This window comes from Conger conger, chromosome 2 (assembly GCF_963514075.1).
Source record: "Conger conger chromosome 2, fConCon1.1, whole genome shotgun sequence".
Lineage (NCBI taxonomy): Eukaryota > Metazoa > Chordata > Actinopteri > Anguilliformes > Congridae > Conger > Conger conger.
In genome coordinates this window covers 41107029-41129321 of record NC_083761.1, presented here as the reverse complement: position 1 = coordinate 41129321, position 22293 = coordinate 41107029, and the positions used below count along the sequence as shown (strand labels likewise).

The window sequence follows — 22293 nt, the reverse complement described above, 5'->3', positions numbered from 1 at the left end:
AACCATGGATTTGTTCTATTTTTAATACTAAGTTTTTTAAACTGAGCATGTTTATCAGCCACAGAGAAAAAGGCGGTAGTAAAACAGTCCAACGCTAACTCAATATCTGGAATGAGGGCAACACTTGATAGATCCAATTGGTATAAGTCATGAATAAAAGCTTGTTCATTTAAATTCTTTAAATTTCTTCTTAAGATGATTTGAGGTTGTACAATTGTACAATGGTCACTAATATCCTAAGCAAATATCCTGCATGCTAAGTATTTGTGAAGCTTGTTAGTTAATATGACATCAATCAATGTAGACTTGGTAGGGTTCTTAAAATTTGGCCTTGTTGGCTTGGACAATAATTGCGAGAGACAATTAATTTATTAATTTCCCAAAGTCCCCTAAGGCATCACAGTTTACAGATGGGGGATGGTAAAAACCAATAACTGTTAAATGATTATTTCCCCCAGTGCTGATATTTAAAACAATGTACTCACTGCTTTTGGGAGTTGATGAGGAAGTGATTTCTAGGGAAACAAAACATTCTTTAATGTAAATCAATACTCCACCTCCTTTGCTTTTATGATCATTGTATCCATGTATGTAAATAGCAAAGTCCAATATTTTGTTTAAAAGCCGAGACTCATAAAAATGTCAGGAGAGAATTGATTAATCAATACATTAATGAAGTCCATTTTCGGAACTCCTAGCCCATGCCGAGATTTAAGATCTTGCGGCATTTGCATATCAGTAATGTCAGTTTCAGATTCAGAGACCGATGCTTGAGACTTTCTAACGAGGACAGAAGATTGATTTGTTTGAGGTTTAACAGTGAACAACCATTGGGACAGAAATCAATATTTCTGTCGAGGTAGTCAATAACAAGTAAAAACAGGTAGGATGGCAGTAACCGGGATTTTAAAAAGTGAAAGCCTGTGCCATTAACTCACTGACAGCTGTGTTATAACTAGGAACAAAAGAATTACACGCAACCGGTTTAAATGATTACAGCTGTATTTAAAATCAATTAGCATCAGACTCACCAGGCATCACTTATTTTGAGTGACGAGAGATTGCATAGTTAAATCAATGTTGGTTATTAAAAGGCTAGAGCCAACTCTGCTCAGATGTCAGCCATATCGTCTGAATAAGTATTTCCTCCTCCAATAACTTGCAAAGTTATCAGCGAAAGGAATACTCAGCGCGTTGCAATGTCCCTTTAGCCAGATGTGCAGTTGACGGATCCAGCTAAATTTAACATCGCCAAAACAAATTGAAGAAGTGGGACCAGAAACGACACATTGCTTGGCAGTTTCCAAGAGAGTGTTGATGAGATTTTTGAAGTCTGTCTCAAAGTCCATGTAGCTTTCCAGGGAGATGTCATTAGAGGTGACATGAACTATTATTGTAGTAGCTGAAGGATGGTTGAGTGCGATGGAAGGTAAAACTGCGTTAACTGGGACACCAAGGTTGTGGTTCTAATCCCGGTGTAGCCACAATAAGATCCGCACAGCCGTTGGGCCCTTTAGCAAGGCCCTTAACCCTGCATTGCTCCAGGGGAGGATTGTCTCCTGCTTAGTCTAATCAACTGTACGTCGCTCTGGATAAGAGCGTCTGCCAAATGCCATTAATGTAAATTAATGCATGAGACGCTGCTTCTATAAACCGTGGCTTCACGGAGCAATCTGACAGTGCTGTAGAACATTTTGGGCACCCTACTTAGTCTCCTTCATCAAATGTAGAGGAGGGGTGCAGTTGAAATTACTTCATAAAAAATACATAATCGGGTGTGCATTTGGACTTAATTTCTTGGTAAAAAAGATTTTGGCCTCTGCTGGCAGTAAACAAACTATAAGGAGGCCCTAATTATAAGGAGGACTTACTGTTAGCTAAATCCAGTGCAGTAACCATTTAATTCTGCAAGTCATCTTGAACAACTTTTTGCATTTTACTTTGACTGCAATTTAAGTGGTTACTATTAAGTATTCTACTTTTTGAAAACAGGCAAATGTGAATTCCGCAGCTGCTCACCTGGAAAGGATGGACATTGGTAAGCATATTCAAAAAGGAAATGAACTGGTTGTACTTTAGCGGTTATGCCAAAGTACTGTATCGTCTGGAATTGTGGGACAGAAGAACTAGGTGCAGACTCAGGAATTCTGAGAAATTGCAGACTTTAATAGTAATAAGCAGATCAAGTCAGGCAGGAGTCAAATACCAGCCAACAGACATGACCGGAGCATCAGGTGAGTAAGCATAAAATAGGCCAATGACGGGTAGGCAGTCCCAGGGGCAAATTTTATGATTTAGAGGCCCCAGGCAAAGACCAATGTGAGGCCATTCTCCATTTTATAGCCAGTGAACAAAAACTATTTGGAAGTAGCAGTAACAGAATGAATGGACAGACCCAAATGAGAATTCTAACTGTGAAGAACTTCAAATGACCTTCAGTCAGTTAGAAGAATACAATATGGCAAGAAAAATATTATAAGTATCTTTAATTCTTTCAAGACCAAAGTGTAGTACATGCTTTTTGATAAAGCATTTGAGAGTCGCTCTATGATGATGGTGGTGCAATTGCTGCTGCTGGATGCTGAGTTGGAGCGGTCAGAGCAGGTGTTTGATTTATGGTGGGCTACTACTGTCTGTTGGTGTTGTCTCTGACACTTTCCTCCCACACTGTACCTGGTTCACTGCAACCAGCCAAGGCACTATTGCTAGAAGTTGTATGTGCGGTGGGTGCACAATAGGCTGAGGCAGCAGTAAGGCTGCTAACATTAGCTAGCTCAGCTTCTTCAACTAACGTTACATCTGTTGTAACATCAGCTACTTGTTGCGTCTCCGTCGTGGAGTCTGTGTCATGTTTCATGCTTGTCACGTCATGTTTTATGTTTAGTTCTTATAATGTATTTTCTAGTCTTATCATGTCACATTATATAGTTTATTCATTTCACTGTTTTGCAAACTTGTCACGATTTATGTTTGTTTCATGTTCTGTTCATTGATTAGCATACACTTTTTTGTGTCTTTCTGCAAACCTTGCATTCATGCTTTTTCTCTCTCTCCCTTTCTGTCACTCACGCATCCCTAATTGTTTCAATTTCCCTTGTCTTCTTACTAATCTACTAACTTTAGATCAGGATTGGGTAATACTAACATTCTAACCATGTGTTCATGTTACCTTACGTTTCTTGTGCATGTCATTTACTAATTTATTAACGCTAGGGCAGGATTGGTTTATTACTAACGATTACTAATTATCTTGTTAACTTGTCAATCCTCCACACCTGATTTCCATTCTCATGCTGCTCTCAAGCTAATTGTCTGCACCTGTCTACACCTGCATATAAGCTCAGTTCCATGTCTTGTCTTTGCAATTGTTGCCCCCTGTTTGTCAATGCACTTTTGAGCGTTTTTGTCAAGCCATTGTCTACCCGTTACAATGCAACTCTCTGAACCAGGACGTGGCCAGTCTCAGATAGCCACATTGGCTAACACTCTGGCCAGCGCACAAGCTCCACAGCCCCTGTCAGTTCCTGCACCTGAACCTGTCTGGTCCCTTCCGGAACCCCGTCTGCCCCTGCCTGAACGCTACAGTGGGGATCCAAAGACTTTCACTTCGTTCCTGTCTCAGTATTCCAGCTACAGCTTTCCACGTTTTCCACTGAACGTTCCCGGTTGGCCTATGTTATCACCCTCCTGCCTGGGGAACAGCCTTCTGGGACTCTGGTGCCTCCGAGTGTAATGACTTCGCCCTCTTTGCTGCAGCCATGATAAGGGTCTTTGACAGATCTCTGGACCTGCTGCCACACGCAAACTTTTCTGCATCCGCCAGGGCAACCACTCGGTCTCGGACTACTCCACTGAATTCCGGACCCTGGGGCTTTTTACAACGGACTGTCTGAACAGATGCTCAATGAGTTGACCACATGTGAGCTGCCTACTTCCTTTGACGCCCTTATCGACGTGGCCATTTGTGTCGGCTCCCGGCTGAGGGAGCGATGTTCTGCTAGACATGTCCATGAACCTGACTACCCACGACCTGCTCCTGTTCCCCATTTAAGTCGCCCGCCCCTCCCCTCGTTCCGGTGGTTTTGGGCAGACCCTGGCTTCTCCAGCACAACCCGCAAGTGGACTGGGTCCGGTAACCCCCAACTGTCACCAGTCCTGTCTCCGGTCTTCCTCCAGCCAGCCTGATTCCTGTCCTGTCATCCCTGAGACCCCTCCTGGCCTGTCCTCCATCCCGTCTGTCCACCAGGACATCAAACAGGGCCTGCTCTCTACTCTGCTCTCTGCTCTCTACCTTCTCACCACTTTTATGACTGCGCCATTGACCTGCTACCCAGCACTATTCCCCCAGAAGGTCGTCCCTTCTCATTGTCCGCTCCTGAGACCCACGTCATGGAGAAATATATGGTAAATGGTTGGCATTTATATAGTGCCTTTATCCAAAGTGCTGCACAATTGATGCTTCTCATTCACCCATTTACTCACACAACAATGGCGATTGCCTGTCATGCATGTCTTGCTCATTGGACGCCTGAGCCAATATCACCCCAATATCAACGATTCCCTGGCTGCTGGTCTGATCCATCCCTCCTCTTCTGCAGCCAGAGCTGGCTTCTTCTTCATGGAGAAGAAGGACAAGTCCCTGCACCCGTGAATTGACTTCTGCAGGCTTAACGACATCATGGTGAAGAACCACCATTCCACTCATCTCCTCTACCTTCTCCTCCCTGCAAAACTGCCAGTTTTTCATCCAGAACTATAGTTCTGTCGCTGTTCCCCTGTACCTTTGGCTGGACCCCTGAAGCCAGCTCTGCCTTCCTTGAGCCCAAGAGGTGCTTCTCTTCTGCTCCTGTCCTGACCATGCCCGACCCAGAGAAGCAGTTCACCCTCGAGGTGGACGCCTCTGACACCAGGGTCGGAGTGGTACTCTCGCTAAGATCTCAGGACAATAAGGTCCATCCCTGTGCCTTCTTTTCTCGCTGCCTTTCACCCACCAAGAGGAATTACAAAATTGCCTGAAAATGGCTGTCAGGCTTTATGCTTGTCATGTCATGTTTCATGTTTAGTTATTGTCTTTGTTATTTTATTGTCATGTCACATATTATTAGTTAGTCTAGTTAGTCTAGTCTAGTTAGTATTAGTTAGTTAGTCTAGTCTAGCCACGTTTTTATGTTTTATTTCTTGTTATGTTTCATTGTCATGTAACATTTCATGTTTAGTTGTTAGTTGTTAGTATTGTCATGTCACGTTATATAGTTTATTCATGTCATAGTTTTGCAAACTTATGTCACGATTTATGTTGTTTCATGTTATGTTGTTCTGTTCATTGATTAGCTAATTGTCTACACCTGTCTACATCTGCATATAAGCTCAGTTTCATGTCATGTCTTTGCGAAATTGTTGCCACCTGTTTGTCACTGCATTTTTTGCACTGTCAGTTTTGTGAAGCTATTGTCTACCTGCTACGATCCAAGCCTGTTTATTGACCATCGTTATTGACTTCTGTTTTGTTAAACTTTGCCTGCTGTCTTTGTGCTTCTGCCCCACGGAGCGGAGTTCGGTCTTGACTCTTGCGCCGTCATCGACCCCGAGCCTGCCTGACCGCTCAAAAGCTGCACTGACTAACAGGAGGCAAACAATTTCACAAAGACAAGACATGAAACTGAGCTTTATATGCAGGTGAAGACAGGTGTAGACAATTAGCTTGAGAGCAGCAAGATAATGGAAATCCGGTGTGGAGGATTGACAAGTTAACGAGGTAATTAGTCATCGTTAGGAATAAACCTGTCCTGCCCTAGCATTAGTAAATTAGTAAATGACATGCACAAGAAACGTAAGGTAACATGAACACATGGTTAGAATGTTAGTATTACCCAATCCTGATCTAGCATTAGTAGATTAGTAAGTAGACAAGGGAAATTGAAACAATTAGGGTGTGAGTGACAGAAAGGGAGAGAGAGAAAGCAGGAATGCAAGATTTGCAGAAAGACATGAAAAAGTGTATGCTAATCAATGACCAGTATAACGTAACATGAAACATAAATTGTGACATAACAAGTTTGCGAAATATGACAATAAACTAAATAACATGACATGGCAAGACTAACAATTAAATTGTAACAACAACTAACCATGAAACATAACATGACATGAAACATAAAAACATGGTGATACTAGACTAACATAATATGTGACATGACAATAACATAACCAAGACAATAACTAAACATAAAACATGACATGGCAAACATGAGACGTGACACTAGCATTCTTATTAAGAGACATTGCTTTAGAGTTTTTCAAATGTAAATCTGTGGGGCATTGAGCATTACATGAATATCCCTTATGTTCCCCTATATTAGTGTGAGCTGCAACAAATATTTAGAAAACTGAAACAAAAACAAACTGTGATAGTGATAGTACCCATTTTTATTTTATTTTACATATTATCAAACCAAGTATTCATTTGTTTAAAAGAAAAATATGGTGGGGGCTTTGATACTTAGTACATAGCCTACTACTAAACGCGGACGTGTCATCTATTGAGAAAAGAATTGGCAGCCAAAGAGTTACGCAGTGAGTAACCTGAACCGATGGGTTGGGCAACCACAGGGTAGCCAAGCCCACGAAGCCCAACCCTCTGTGCTACAGGTTTCTGAATAGTTTTGTTATGTTTCACGTTTTCAGTTCGGGCGTGGCGTCCACCTAAGTTGTTATAACTTTCGACGGTTTTAACGGGTCTCGCGGCTCCTACCGAGCGAAGAAGTTTCAGATAACGTGTTTGAGTTTGTGTATCGATTATGTTTCGCTGTGGAATTGCCTATCCGAGGTGCAGGTGGGTTTTACCCCTGCTGCTACTTTTTGCTATTATATTCCTCATTATTGCTGTCGCCGCTACTTCTGGATGGGTGGAAGATGACGACGCCAAGACTCATTACGCCAACATGTGGAAACAATGCCGAGGCCGAAATGAGAACTGGGACTGCAGATCTCTTATGGAGAATTGTAAGTATAAATAAAGTCATTATTACGGTAGTAGTAATTGTGAGGCAGTGATAGTATTAACAGCATTTGGCAAAAAATAAAATACTACGAATAATATTTTCAAGATTGCGGATAGGCGAACGATCGGATTTTAAGAGAGGCCAAAGTCCAAATAGGCTACAGGACATTTGTTTTTTCTCTCCATTTTCAAAATGCAGCTCATGGTGGTAAAGAACAATCATAATAGAAATGAGTCCAAATGAGTTACCCTCATTCGCTTTTTGTGTTGTGCGGGTGTTTTGTCCATCTTTGAATGAAACTAAATGACCATGCATATAGACGTCTTGGTATTATTTACACATTTATTTTATTGTAAATGTAAACAACCTTGATTAAAATAACCTATGAAATGCTTATTATAAAGACACCGATATGTAGATTACGGGGTTAAAATGTGTCACTTAGGTCTGCCTGATATTTGTAGCAGTTGAGCACAATTGAGATTGAGAACATGTATACGTCATGTTGTTACAGCACTCAAAATGAAGGAGGGCATAGCCAAAACATGTACAGTATGGCTCCTACTCTGTCCACAATGGGATAAGAGTGGAGTTCTCTTGTATTTCTAGTCAATGTATACTTTCAATCCTGTCAAACAAAGAATTTTCATGCAGCTTATGAAATGTGTTTTTTCATGCCACATTTTTATAATTATAGCCTATTGAATTGAATAGACACACGACACAATGCGAATATTTATTAGGATTACTTTTTCTCTAAATATGCTCACCAGTAACTTCTGGAGGCCTAATATTAGCTACTGTAAGCTGCAGGCCAAAATAATCACACTAAAGACTTGCAAGGAGAAATATAATAGAATAAAATATGAACAGATATATTAATGAATAGGTGTATTTACACATAATATGTGGGTAAATGGAAAAAAGCGATGGTAAGAAATAATAGATTTCAGTATGAACAGATATATTAAATAATAGATACACATAATCCGTGGGCAATCTTCCAAAGAAAATTGTAGCAACAGAGAGGTTATATTGCGTTAACAATATAAATGGAGCATAGAGACCTTTTTTTTTACACGTGTTGGAGTGCCTCAGTTTTGGTTGGGGAATTGAAACATACTGTTAACTTCAACCGCAAAGGGCGGATGTTCTGATTTTGGAACATTCAATCACCTGTCGTCGAATTAGTGTGACACCAGGCTCCATTTAGAAGGGAATGTGTTTTCTCAGAACGTGAAGACCATAACACTATCTTTATGAGCGCCCCCAATTTATCATGAGGGAATCCAGCAAGTAATAGAGGTGCACATTGCAAAGCGATGTAAACCCTGCAGATACTGTATTTATATACATATTTCAATAGCGATCCCAAATGTCCTGTGAGGTTAACCACTTGTTCATTACGGTGTACAAGTCATTGGTAATGGATTTATGATTTTATTCATCAGAAGACTTTGAATTACTTGCTTTCTCGATAATGTCACCGCACTGAAACGTTGAATTTTTTTATTTATTTTATCTTCCCAGTGCACAGGAATTCATGAAATATTATATAATTTTATGTTTCATTGTGCTGCCATTATCAGAAAGCAAGTAGCCTAAATTGTTTCAAAGTGTTATTACAAAGTCTTATAATCTATCTGCGAATGCCTGCCAGTTCCTCTCTTTTGGGTGCTCAGGCTATGTTTGACTTCAAAGTAAAAAACATATGGTTACATTACCAGAATACTAAATATATTGCTTTGTACGAGCCCCCAAATTTTAAAGGTACAATAAGTAATTTCGAAATTGCAGCAACAAACACCCTCAAACCACAACCCTGAGTGTCAGTCAACACAAAATTCTTAACTATTGTACCTTTAAAAGAAATATAATTATTGGAATTTTGTGGGCTTCATTGTAGCCTGCTTTCATCAATTTCCACTGCCTCCTATTGTCTATATAAGGAGTATGATCCTGCTTTTGGCATGTGATTCATCTGCCCTTTATAGCAGAGCAGGTGTGAGCAGTTATCAGAGATAATCCAATGCTAGATTCACAAATCAAATCGTCGTTCCCGTTTATGAAATGAAGCCAAATTTAATTAATCAGATTAAATGACACTAGATGCATCAAATTATTCTAGATTATTCCAGCGACGTATGTGAAATCGGGCCCTGGTCCTGGGCAGGTTATGCTCTGGCTATCAGCTTGAAACATATAAAGCCAATCGAGTTCTTGGAAGTTTTCTTCCAGGACACTCCCATAGAGCTTGGGGTGTTTTCGCTGGGTAGAGACAAAATTAATAGGCTGGCTTTCACCATGGTTACATGATACAAAGAATGTAAGAGATTCTAAACAGAGAGAATACAGTAGCTGATATAATGCAAGCTTCTTGAGTCCTGCACATCAATATCTACTTCCCTTCATTATAAGATTCTTGAGTTTAAGAATAATATTGTATCTTATGTATTGTAGTGGTTAAGGTACATGACTGGGACCTGCAAGGTTGGTGGTTCGATCCCCGAATGGTGTAGCCATAATAAGATCCGCTCAGCCGTTGGGCCCTTAACCCTGTATTGCTCCAGAGGAGGCTTCTCTCCTGCTTAATCTAATTAATTGGAAGTCACTTTGGATAAAAGCATCAGCCAAATGACTAATTAATTTTTTTCATATCTATCCATTTATATTTGTTCATATCAGTTTTTCCTCAGGATTGAAGTATGCCGCTCAAGTAGCCTACGGTCCTGCACTGCTATAGGCTCATTTTTGCATACACAGCCACTTTTATGGGAACGCACACAGCTCTTGGTTAATAAAGCCCGTCTTCACTTAGCAAGTTGCTAACCACCTCCGTAGTAACGGTTAAGCCCAATAGCGGTTCATTGGTTTTGTGAAGCCAGGTTACACAATGAAACCCCGGGAGTGTTAAACTGCCTTCGTAGTACACCCCCCAGGTCTATTACCTGAGTTTGTGAATGCCGAGTATTCAAGCAAAGTGTATATTTTAAGGAAGCTTAATTTAACACTGTGGATTAAGTGTGTCATGCAATGACATCATTATATTTTCTGACATCAAGAGTTGTGGCACCTTGTGCCCTCCCTGTGGTTGAAAGACTTTTAGTATCAGAGTGTAAAGCCACTCGTGTGGATTCCTCATGCGAGTGTGAATGTGCTCAGTGCTAAGATTAGATTCCCTGCAGAGCTCTGTAGCAAGTCAGAACTACAGAAATTTGAGAAAAAAAGCTGTGTCGAAAATTTCAGTTTGTTTTTGTTTTGATTCTCAAAATGCAGCTAAGATGAAAACCATGTCTGAACTATTGTTATCAAAACAGCTATTCCAATGCAGTTGGATGAACTGCTGGGGAGGGCAAGTTTGAACTTTTATCAAGTTGATACGTGCAGCAGTGTCTGTGTTCAGGTTAAAACATGTGTCATCAACCTCATTATATACAGTACAATGTAATAGCAGCCTCAGATTTTCAGAACAATAGAGCAAATGTCATCATTGCAATCTCCCAACCAAAGAAATGACTGAGATTGTGACAATGTTTCTCAGTGGAGTGTCTGTCTGGTTATAACACCATCTAGGGCCAGTTTCCCAGACAGATTAATCCTAGTCTTAATTCAATTTTGAATGGGGATTCACCCACCACCAACACCTGAGATAAACTATGTGTCTGTATGACAGCATTCATTATTTTCTGTGTTTACAGCCTAATTAGTTACAGTATCTGTACAGTTGTCGTTCCATGTTTATGTGGATCAGAAGTTTCCCACTGAATCAAAACGTACTGCAAACTTTGTTTCTTAATTTGACTTGCAAGATAACATGCAAATATTGCTTTGTAACTTGCTTCCCAGTCTAAAACTCCTGTCACTTGATCAAAGTCGGCGTGTTATGTACGGGAGAGAAAGAATATTAAAGAAACAATATTGGTTATATGGGAAATGGAAGTGAAGTGTTAGCATCTGGAAACTGTCCAGTGGCACTGATGTATGTTTTTCCATGAGGGATACGGAAATGATTCATGACAACAATGTTATTCACATATGGCACACCGTATAATTAAACCCAAGTGTAGGCAGACTGCACCACTACAACATTACTGTAAACATTATTTGAACCCCAAATCATGGTGTGTAGGTGCTTGTGCTGGACACCTCTATTTAACTTCAACTTGGCGTGAGGGTATTAACATACAAGATCTGGATTTATTTATTGAAGTTTCCACATTAGAACCATTTTAAATATGTAATTTGATCCAATTGCAACCATCAGGTCTTCTTTATTCAAATTTGAATTTTTAAGGTTTTAAGATACATCTTTTCATAGTTCTTGAATAAATTGTGCCAAATCAGCCAGACTTGTGTTTGACCGTCATACTGTTCAGAACAACAGGATGAGGCATTTTGTTCAGACATACCATTGTCCTTGGATTTGTAACATTTTGGATTTTAAATTTTACAATTCACCAACATATCTTTGTTCTGACTATTAGTGAGAGGTTTGAATGTTATTCGTTTTCATGTTTAAATTCATAATTACATTGTGAAACTATACTGAGCCCAAGGAAAAACAGTTGTATATACTCGGTAACTACTTCATAAGGTACTTATTAGACTTATTTTGAGACTTATTGGTCTTCTGCCCATCCACTTCAAGATGTGTTGTGTGTTCAGAGATGCTCTTCTGCATACTACTGTTGTAACGCATGGTTGAGTTACTCTCATCTTCCTGTCAACATTTCAAGGAAATCTGAAATAAGGTAACTGGAAAGCATCTGAAAATGAATTGCACACTAGGCACAGTGTGTAGATTGAACCATTAAATAATAATCACAGAAAATATTGCATTATAACAAAGAATTTAAAGAAATGTGCAAAACTGCAGCATTCAACTCCTCAACGACCACTTTTTTCTCTCTCTTCAATTAAAGGCTACAGCTGTTATTTTATTTGACTTTGCATGGATTCTCTTTTGACTACAGATGGATCTCATAATACGGCTATTAAATTCCACATCATACAGATACATTGTGATTTAATTAATATTTATAATTACTATATATATACGGTAATTGCTATCAAACGCAGTGTTCCAACATGACCCGGCTGTGCTTGTTGTACTCCTGCATGGCTCACAGTCTCTGCTTGCTAGTGAAATGCCAAAACTATTGCTTTATAACCCACCAGACACTGATTTAAATGAAGTATCTATTGTCTTCTGTGTTGGAACCCACCAGACACTGATTTAAATGAAGTATATATTGTCTTCAGTGTTGGAATTTTTAATAAAAAAAATATTCAATTTAAAGGCAGCATTCTAATCTTGCAGTGTGGTCATGATCTTATGGGGGAAAAAAAACATTTAAATGTTTCTGTTATTGGAAGTGAGAGGAATTTCAAAATTTCCCTGAGTGGTGTCACATATGGTGAGTATCAGACTGCGGGTCTTATCTTATGGTCTTGTGCGCGTTGTTGTTTCTGAAATGTTTCTTTCAATGATTCATAGGTTCAATTCAGTTTTGTATTGCTTTGTATTTGCTTGGTTATGCTGTCATACTGGTTCCACAGTTTGCCCTACACAGACTAAGCCTGTAGGAGCTTGTCTGTCTCTGTATAAGGTGTCTGCTTGACAGCACGCCTTAGGCCAGGGTGTGGATAACTGCTGAATTCCATCTGCAGTGATGTTTTATTTAAGGTGTGCCAGGGAGGTGACCGGTTTTTCTTGTGAAAAATGGTAGCCATAGTTATTATCCTGGAATATTTTTTCAGGTTTACTTCTAATGTCCTGTAATGTGCTGTCATTTGCAGTGGTAGTCGTAATACCACAGAAAGTTTTAGGATTTTGAAAAATGTAAAACAAATTAAAGTTACTTCAAAGCTTTGCAAGAACTATTTGAATACCAAAGGAGAGCAAGGAGTGCTTGACACTTCAAGACTGATAAAAGCCAAGCTTTCAGTAACATCCCAACATGTGCTTTGTGGAGTCCAAGTCAGCTTGAATGCACGTTCCCATTAAAGCAAAAGGGGGACATACCAAATACTAAGAAATTCTGAAATTCAGTTAATCTTTCAAAGATTCAACTTTTCACTCACATTGATAGGCTGATAATATGATTATGAAAAAGTTTGTATTCAATTATAAAAGAATGCAAAATAGAAGCATTTTCACAAGTGGTCAGAGACTTTTGGACCCCACAGTATGTACCAGACATCCATGACTTTTGGCCTGCTTTTGTGCCCTTAACCCCACATTGCTCCAGTGGGGATTGTCCGCTGCTTAGTCTAATTAACTGTAAGTCACAAATTATTATTTATTGTTTTATATTCTATGTTCAAAGACTACATGCTGAACCATAAACTGACAATTGCGCCTTTCTTACACTTACACTTGGGTTACAAGATAGAGTGTGTAGCAGAAGAACTTATAACTATTCTCCAAATCAATGTTGTTCAGCCTTGCATGTGTCATCATCACTAACTCTTCACAAGGGTGTCAGACTGAAGTAGGGAGATCAGGTTTCTCTGGGAAACTTGCAATAAGCATGTCTGGACTGCTCTCTGATGAGACACAATTAGTCAGATGATTTATTTGCAGAATACATTAAGCATTTCATTGATTCAAAGCTACAGTGTCACCTTCTCAGGCTTGTGATTATAATTCTGGTCGGTATCGTTCCTTCTGCTGTTCTACTCATGTTGGACAGATTTGTCCCTTATATTAGACGTAAGCTCTCCCTAGGTTAAGGGGGCTGTTACAGTTTAAATTTAAGTTTAAATGTTTTAGCACTATCCATGGGCTAATGGCCACTCAGAGCAGAAGCTATGCGTCTTTATTGATTCTGTTTTTACAGATGATTAGTTATGTTCCATACCACTGTCTGTTTCCAGCATTAAATGTTTTTGAAGTCCAAATAAGCTCTTACTTGGTCTGCTAATCTGTGTGTGTGTGTGTGTGTGTGTGTTTCAGCCTGGGCACAAGCAGTGGCAGCTCTCATGATCCTGGGCCTCATCATCCTCATCATTGCCTTCATCCTCTCCTGTCTGGCCCTCTGTTGTAGCCTCAACTTCTCCCTACTGCCAATCATTGGGATCCTTCTGTTCATCGCTGGTAATATTCCTACAATCATCTGCACTGTTGTCTTTGAATTGTAATGTACCAAATTCTATGCCCGTTGCATGGGAGGGACAATTTTCATTCATTAATATTGTTTATTTACTGTAATTACAGCTGTGTTGAGTGGCAGAGTAGTACAAGGTTTAAGGAACTGAGCTAACTCAAAAGTTAATTCAAATTAGTTTGATTTCTAGCTGGGTCACTGCCATTGTAACCATGAGTGAAGTACTAGAATATACTTAAAATGAGCAACAAATTTAGACCCAAGCACCTTCCCTCTACCTTTCTGTATGTGGATCAACAAAGATCTAATTCAACCAGAATGTTGGCTCTACAACTGCACAGCCAAGGATGAGTCATAACTGGGTGGGTGCAAGGTACAGCGGGCTAGAAATGTATCATGCTACCACCAGTTGTTACACAATGACACAAAGTGAAGCTTAGTTTTTGTATTGTATAGTTATGCTGCAAATGTAAACAGCTCTATTTGAATAGTCACACTTTTTAACACAGTCTTCCTTCTGTTAAGTTTGACGTCAATACAGTGGGTATTTTAACTTAACTTATAGATATAGTATAGCTACCAAATTTGACAAATATCATTTGTCCAATTTGGAAAAATAGCAACTAAATATTCTGGCATATACATTGTTTTTTATTAATAATTCAAAAATATAACTAAATAAAAAAGAAACCTCTAATTCCCAAGTTATTGAGTCATTCACAGCATTGAAGGAGAAAAAGTTTTTTAAATGTTCTTATATTTTAATTTTATATAATATATAATAATATAATATTATAATAAATAATACTATTTCATTTGCATATGTTGCTAAAAAGTCATAATACAAATAATGTTTGCATTTGTGTCCATATATAAAAATTTTAAATATTGTGTCCAAATATAAAATGTAATTTTGATTGGTGGAAAGGAATTACTTTTTCCCTATTAATCTATGGTTATGTATGGTGTAACCTTAACACTGCGCATAAACATAAGAAAACCATCATGAAGCGTGGTGGTGGCAGCAACATGTTAAAAGGCTGTTTATCTTTATCTAACGAAGGTGAACTTAAGAGATCCCAAAATGGTGGAAAAAGAAAACTTGTAGAAATAAATAAATAGAACAGGGGGAGTAGACTCAAAAAAAAGGAAGAGTAAACAAACTCTTCTTGTGTTGAAAAAATAAACTACAAAGCTCACAATGGGAAAAATAGACTCCACCAAATTCTACTCTTGCTATAATTAAACTAAAGCTCTCACTATGGGGCCCAGAGATACCGTTTACCAGCTTCTGAGTAATGCAAATTATACAGAAGCACCTGAGTGCTGTGAGAGGAGGGTTTATCAAGGGTGTGGTCTGATTCCACAGAAATGATTACACCTGTGAGTAGTTGGGTTTGAAAATCTGTCAACTGACCAAACCACCCTCCAGTGGTCCAAACCGGTACTGCACCGTGACAGTTATTGCATATCACATATTTTTGTAATGTCGTCCAAATAGACTCAAGGCTGTAATCACTGCCAAAGTTGACTACTAAGTATTGAATCAAAGGGGGTGAATACTATTTTAATCAATTACATTCTGTTTCATATTTGTAATTTAGACCACTGTGTAGAAATATGTTTACTTTGGCATTATAGAGTACACCCACTTCTGTTTTATACACATAATAGAATAATACATAATACAGAATACTACAGAATACAAATATAAATAATTTTGCTGTCTCTAAAGACACAAATAGTTATAGATGCTGAACACCCTTAATAGGCTGGTTTTAGTCCTTGTCAAGACGGGTGGTTTCATGGTATTTATGAGGAGATACGGCAGTGGATTTCCATTTCCATGGGAATTGGAAGAAGGCATTGTTTCAAACTCAACCCTGACTGCCTGTATAAGTAATGACAGTGCTTATGGTTTTCAGACCTGTCACTGCCCGCCCACCGCCTCCTCCCTCTACAGCACCCTTGCCGCCAGCCATGGCACAAGGGTGTAACCCAACATTTGCAAAGCCTTCATGAGAAAAATCATCAGTCTTTATCACTCCGTCCAATTCTATCATAGGGCTATGTATGAGTAATGGCAGGCTGGGCTCCTAATAATCGTTGAGTGTATTACACAATACAAACGCACCCTGACGGAAAAAAAATTCCTCAGGTTCCTAAACGGTCACCGGTGATATTTTCTTGGGGAAAAAAACATGCAAACATTCAACAACATATTTTAAAATACACAGGAGTGTGCACAGGAATTGTAAATCAACCTCTCGCGGGCTATAGAGAAAATGATAAATAACTACACAACTTCCCTGTTTTCAGAAGACTGTGTTAGCTCGCGATGTTCCAAACACCGATTCACAATATTCCAAACAGCACCTGAAGCAAAACTACTACAGACACCAACAGCACCACAGTTGTTTAACATACAGTAGGCTACTAGAAAACACAATGGTAAAAATGAATGTGATATTCAACAATCTCAGACGTGTTCAGATGTGAATATGGCGTGATTATGGTGATCCCCTGTTGCATGTTTTATTTATTTTTTGCCAACCCAGCTTTTCAATTAGTACCCCTTCACGCTATGAAAGCAGTGTCATTAAATGCATTTTTACTAGATGCAAATAACCTGTATGCAAAGCAAAACATTCAGTCACATTTGTCTGAATATTCGAGCCGCTGTTTAGCTTCTGATGAGCTGGCTGGCATTCAATGATGAATGAAATCCATCAGTTTGGGTTGGCTGGGGCCTTTCTCTGCAATACGAAGCAACAGAGCAGTCATTGTAATCACTCACCTCATTGCCATAATCCCGGTAGCTAGCAGTAGCATCAGTCGGGGAACTTGTTTCCAAAATGACTTCAAACAGTGTAGCTAGTGATTTCTACTGCAACAAAAAAGTGGCGCACTCGTCCTGATATTGTGGCTGCTGCAGACCCACCAACCTGTCCTGATGCATTATGGAACATACAGTTTGAAACTGTTGACTACTAATCACGGCAGTTGCTCTATTTTACTGTTAGTTGTACTGATTTCTGTATTTAATTTATTATGGCAAATGGCCATTTGTTTATTTTTTATTTGCCAAAGATGGGGTGGCGTCAGTCGCCTTAAGTCAGGTTTGTGAAACTAAATTCCCAAGGGACCACGGTGTCTGTGGGTTTTTGTGGTGTCCTTTCAATCAGCTGCCAATTTAGGCCTTGAGAACAAGATGTGTGGATTCTTTTTTTAAAGATATTTTTTAGGCCTTTTTCAGCTTTATTGGACAGTATATAGTATAGAGAGACAGGAAGAATGGGAGCGAGAGAGAGGGGAAGGCATGCGACAAATGTCGGACGGTCGGATTCGAACCGCCGACATCGCGGCTCGCAATGAGCATGCGGTCAGTGCTCTACAGGCTGCGCCACCGAGACACCCAGATGTGTGGATTCTTTAGCAAATCAATTACTGTACCAATTTACCACTGGTGCCGAGAACACCCCGGAAGCCAGCAGACACTGCGGGACAAACTGGAATTATTTCTTGAAAAGAATAACATTCTAAGGGATAGCCAGCATGGTTTTTGAAAGGGTAGGTCATGCCTGACCAACCTTTTGGCATTCTTTGAGGAACCTACCAAGTGTTTAGATGATAGCTGGACTCATGATATTGTATACCTAAATTTCTAAAAAGCATTCGATAAGGTACCACATGACAAACTCATTATCAAAATGAGGACGGGAGGAATGGTAGGAGCCAAGTGGGAAATGACATTCACTACTACTAAATGTAAAGTTCTACATGTAGGAAGTAAAAATATAAGGCAGGATTGCTTTATGGGGGGTACAAAATTGGAGAGTGCTCAGGTGGAAAAAGACTTGGGGGTCATAGTTGACCAAAGCCTTTCAGGTTCTAGTCAATGTGTGGAAGCAGTAAAAAAGGCCAATAGGATGCTTGGATACATAGTATTGAGTATTGATTATAAGTCCAAGGTAGTTATACTCCCCTTATACAATACTCTTGTTAGACCACACTTGGAGTACTGTGTGCAGTTCTGGGGACCGTACTATAAGAAGGACGTAGAGGCACTGAATTAGTTTCAGAGAAGGGCAACCAGATTGATTCCATGTATAAAAGATAAGAGTTACGAGGATAGACTTTATCTCAAGCTTAGTAAAAGGAGGCTTAGTGGGGATTTGATTGAGGCTTTTAAATTAATTAAAGAGATTAACAAAATTAGAATTATTGGGGATTCTTCAGATTGAGTTTGGTTTGCAGAACGAGAGGGCACAAATGGAAATTGGCAAAGGATAAATTCCGTACAGATATTAGGAATCTATTTTTTCACACAGTAATGTGTGGAATAACTTGCCAGTGCATGCAGTGGAGGCAGAAACACTGGGGGTTTTCAATACCAGGCTTGATACGGTGATACGGTGTCACTATTGTAAAAAAATATATATATAAATTCAGTGAGCAGACTGAAATGCCTTGTTAATGAGAGATGTCAGAGGAGAATGGCCAGACTGGTCAAAGCTGACAGGAAGGTGACAGTAACGCAAATAACCACACACAAATAACCAATAACAGTGGTATGCAGAAGACCATCTCTGAACACACAACGCATCATAACTCATAGTCGATAGGCTACAGCAGTAGAAGTAGAAGTAGAAGTCTAAAAAAATAAATAAATACCTAATAAAGTGCTCAGTGAGTTCATCCTCCTAGAGGATGCAGAAACTTCATACCAAATTTGGACAGCACAATGTCAAATATTGATATCTTGCACACTGTTGCCATGCCATGTACTTTAGGTCAAATGCTGCTAAAACAGGAGGTGTGACATAATTTCACTGTGTATTGTCATCACATTGCAATTTTTGGAAATGCTGCTGCAAATATAAATTTTCTTCTGTTGCGGGAATCACCAACTGTGTCCACGCAAGCAGAAGTTTCACACCAGTATTGTTGTGTCAATTGTTTTGATCAGTGGTTAAGCCAGCTGTTGCTGCACTTGGCCAACTTTAGTTACCTTGTCAATTCAGTGACTGAATTTCCTCTGTACTTGCAGTGATCCTCCAGTTCATTGCCCTGATTATCTACCCTGTCAAGTTCAATGAGTTGATCTACGAGGGCCAGTATTACTACACCTGGGCCTATGGCTTCGGCTGGGGAGCCACGCTCCTGATGATCGGCTGCGGAATCCTCTTCTGTTGCCTGCCCCGGTACGAGGACGAGGTCTCGGGGTTGGCCAAGACCAAGTACATCTACAGCACTGCCTAGAGGCCAGATCCAGAACACCCACTCATTGCTGCTTAAGGATCCACCGCTTTGTAACAGCAGGGGATTGAGGTTTCCTGAACCTAGAGATGAGTGGCACTATCACATCCTGTGAAAAATAGACTCGTGAACCAATCAAAAACCTTGACATTGTTGTTCAAACCAAAAAAGAGCTGATGATATTTAGTGCCACCCATTTTGTGGTTCACAAAGCCCCTCCTCTCCCATCACTGTTTGCTGAACCAAGGTTGCCTAAATCTGTCCCAGGGTACCAGAGAGTTTTGTGATATATTCAAAGGTGTAATGTCCAGGGGTCAGAAAGTAAAAGTCATGCCATGTGTTTCTTCCACCCATGAATTCCTGAGCTGATTTCACTAATTACCTCCCAGCTGAAACCTAATTACCAAATCATGTTGACTGGAACAAAATATTGGAGAGGACTTTTACTTTCTGAACCAGGATTTTCCACTACTGGATATATTGCCCTGTGTCCATTTCCCCTTGTTTCCTTATTCTTCTTGTGTAGATCAGATTGCCCCCTCCTGTAAACAGGCAAACTGACTTAGACACATATTATTTACATCAACCCATGTTTATATACATGCAGTGTTACTGTATAGTATTCAATATCACACATGTTCAAGACAATTGAAAAATACGTGGATTATGGAAGGGGTCTACTACCCATTTTCAGGAGAGGTCAAAGTCAGCTAGGTTTTATTGTTCCTGCATAATTAAAGCAGTCTATTGCAGGTCTCACATTGCCTGATTTTTTGGTTCTGTTAAAACATATTGCAAAATCGAAGTTGGACATCAATATGTGCAGCCTGTGTGTACTGGATATTGTGATATTTTCATATTTTTACAATACTAATAAAAGATGTGGTAGTATTAACACTGCTTTTAATTTTCATGTGCAATGCAGTTGAATCAAAGTGAATTATTTAAAGGGATTACTTCAATCAAAGTGCTGTACGGCCTAAAATACAAAAAGCAAAATGTATTTTAATTCAATATTGGAAGATGTGGTTACATGACTAAAAAGTTGAATTTACACATTTAAATTGTGTTGCATTTAGAATTTTCACCTAACCTCTCTTATCTTAAAAAGACAATCACAATGTTCTTTGCTCGAATAAAATTTTTTAATGCTTTAATCCTTACACCACAGAATGTCAAAATGAGCACAAGGTGTTATCTGGTAGAGTACTACTGAAAGAATACACTGGTCCATTTTAAGTATTTCATGTTTTTGTTTTTTTGGGGGCGGGGTGATAAATTGACGACATAACCATTTATTTTTGTGTCTTTCGTTGGTATGAACTGTTATATTCATAGTACAATAATGTTAACTGTTTGATTGAAATTGTATCAGGTAGCAGCCTAGCCATACAGTTTAGCTGTTTCATGTGTGTGTTATTTTGTAGTTTAAACACCAATAGGCATAAGTTCAATACCTTTTGAGGTAATTTCACAAGTCCTTACAACAGTAAGTTGTGCAAGGCTGACACACAAAAAATGCCAGAGAAGACTCTTGATTATGACTCAGGATATTTGCAATATAAAAAATCTCCAATAATTGTGCCTGATTAGCCATTTAAAGGAACAAAACGCATACAGTAGATGTTCTTTCTGTACACCTGTGTATGCTGGTTTTTGTTCCAACCACAATTGCAATCCAATAATTTCAACAAGCTGTTAATTTTCCTTAATTAGGTGCTTTTCATGTTTAGAGGGATGACTTACCCTCTTAAAGCACATTTTGACAGATAGCTATGCTAACCATAAATAATTAAATCCTCATGTTCATATTGTGCTTATTATGCTATATTGCAAACAATGCATACTTTTCACAGAAGAATTGCATAAAAAGTTGCAAATCTTTTTAACCGATCAAATTAAAAACACTGAATTGAATCAGCAGGCAACTTGCCACCAAGACTAACCATTTGAAGAATTTAAAGGCAAATGATAACAAGGCAAACCTGCTCTATTCAACAACCTAATTATGAGCCTATTAATTAACCTCTAATTAGTCTTATTTGAACTCTTATGTAACTGTTTGCAATTTTTTTTTCTTAATGCCATTGCAAAGCTACTTCAGGCATAACATGCTTTAAGGTAAATAATACATTTTTATATCAAAAGCACCCAATTAAGAAATATTAACAGATTCTTGAAATTATTTTATTTCAATTGGGGTTGGAATAAAAACCAGCATACACAGGGGTACTCCAGGACCAATTTTGGAACCACTGACGTACATCATTACATGATACTGCAAAGAGATTACTGCATTTGTGTGGGGTGGTTATTTTAGTTATTTTTTACTGTTTTGCAACTTGGCAAATTAAGACATTGGATGCAGGTTTTATTAAATAAAATGTGGTATTTCCATTGAGTGTACTGTTTCTTAATGTGCCGTCCATACCTTGTGCCATAATCCCACAATTCTAATTGCTTGATTAACAGAAGGATGCTAGCCAGATTTACCTCCTCCATCATAGAATACTGTATATGGTTTTTAAAATGGTCGACACACCACATACAAAGTATAAGTTGACTGTTTTTTAAAACACAGGTGTCGATGAGTATGGCCCCACCTAGTATGGTGAGCCAAATGGTCATGCGATGGCAGTAATGGCTAATAAAACAAAAGTTTTTTTAGTTTTTTTATTGGCTTTAGGCAACAGACCAATTAAATAGCATGGGTAGAGAATGAGTGTTTATTGTTAAGACCTATATACAGTACAGAATGATTGGCTTCCTTGATAAATATGCACAAAAAGTACTGTAAACAAAAATGATATTGTAGTAGACATAAACTTTATTTTCCAATGTGTGAAGTATTGTATGTTATTAATGATTCAATGGATTCATCCAATTAAAATTTTCAAATCAAATATTATTTCCACAACAAAGTA

At 38.9% G+C, this 22293-nt stretch overlaps 1 protein-coding gene across 1 annotated transcript; it reads left to right on the top strand.

The window, feature by feature from the left end:
- Nucleotides 1–6664: 6664 nt before the first annotated feature.
- Nucleotides 6665–21766, top strand: LOC133122193 (p53 apoptosis effector related to PMP-22-like). The gene is made up of 3 exons (XM_061232016.1): nucleotides 6665–7002; nucleotides 13960–14100; nucleotides 19161–21766. The coding sequence occupies exons 1-3, from the start codon at nucleotides 6798–6800 to the stop codon at nucleotides 19370–19372; spliced, it is 558 nt and encodes a 185-aa protein (XP_061088000.1). The 5' UTR covers nucleotides 6665–6797; the 3' UTR covers nucleotides 19373–21766.
- Nucleotides 21767–22293: the final 527 nt, after the last annotated feature.

What these genes read in the sequence shown, in the direction of transcription:
- LOC133122193 (XM_061232016.1), top strand. Translation starts at nt 6,798, where the DNA reads ATGTTTCGCTGTGGAATTGCCTATCCGAGGTGCAGGTGGGTTTTACCC. An exon ending in CAGATCTCTTATGGAGAATT is followed by an intron (nt 7,003 to 13,959) that starts GTAAGTATAAAT and finishes TGTGTGTTTCAG; the next exon opens with CCTGGGCACAAGCAGTGGCA. An exon ending in GATCCTTCTGTTCATCGCTG is followed by an intron (nt 14,101 to 19,160) that starts GTAATATTCCTA and finishes CTGTACTTGCAG; the next exon opens with TGATCCTCCAGTTCATTGCC.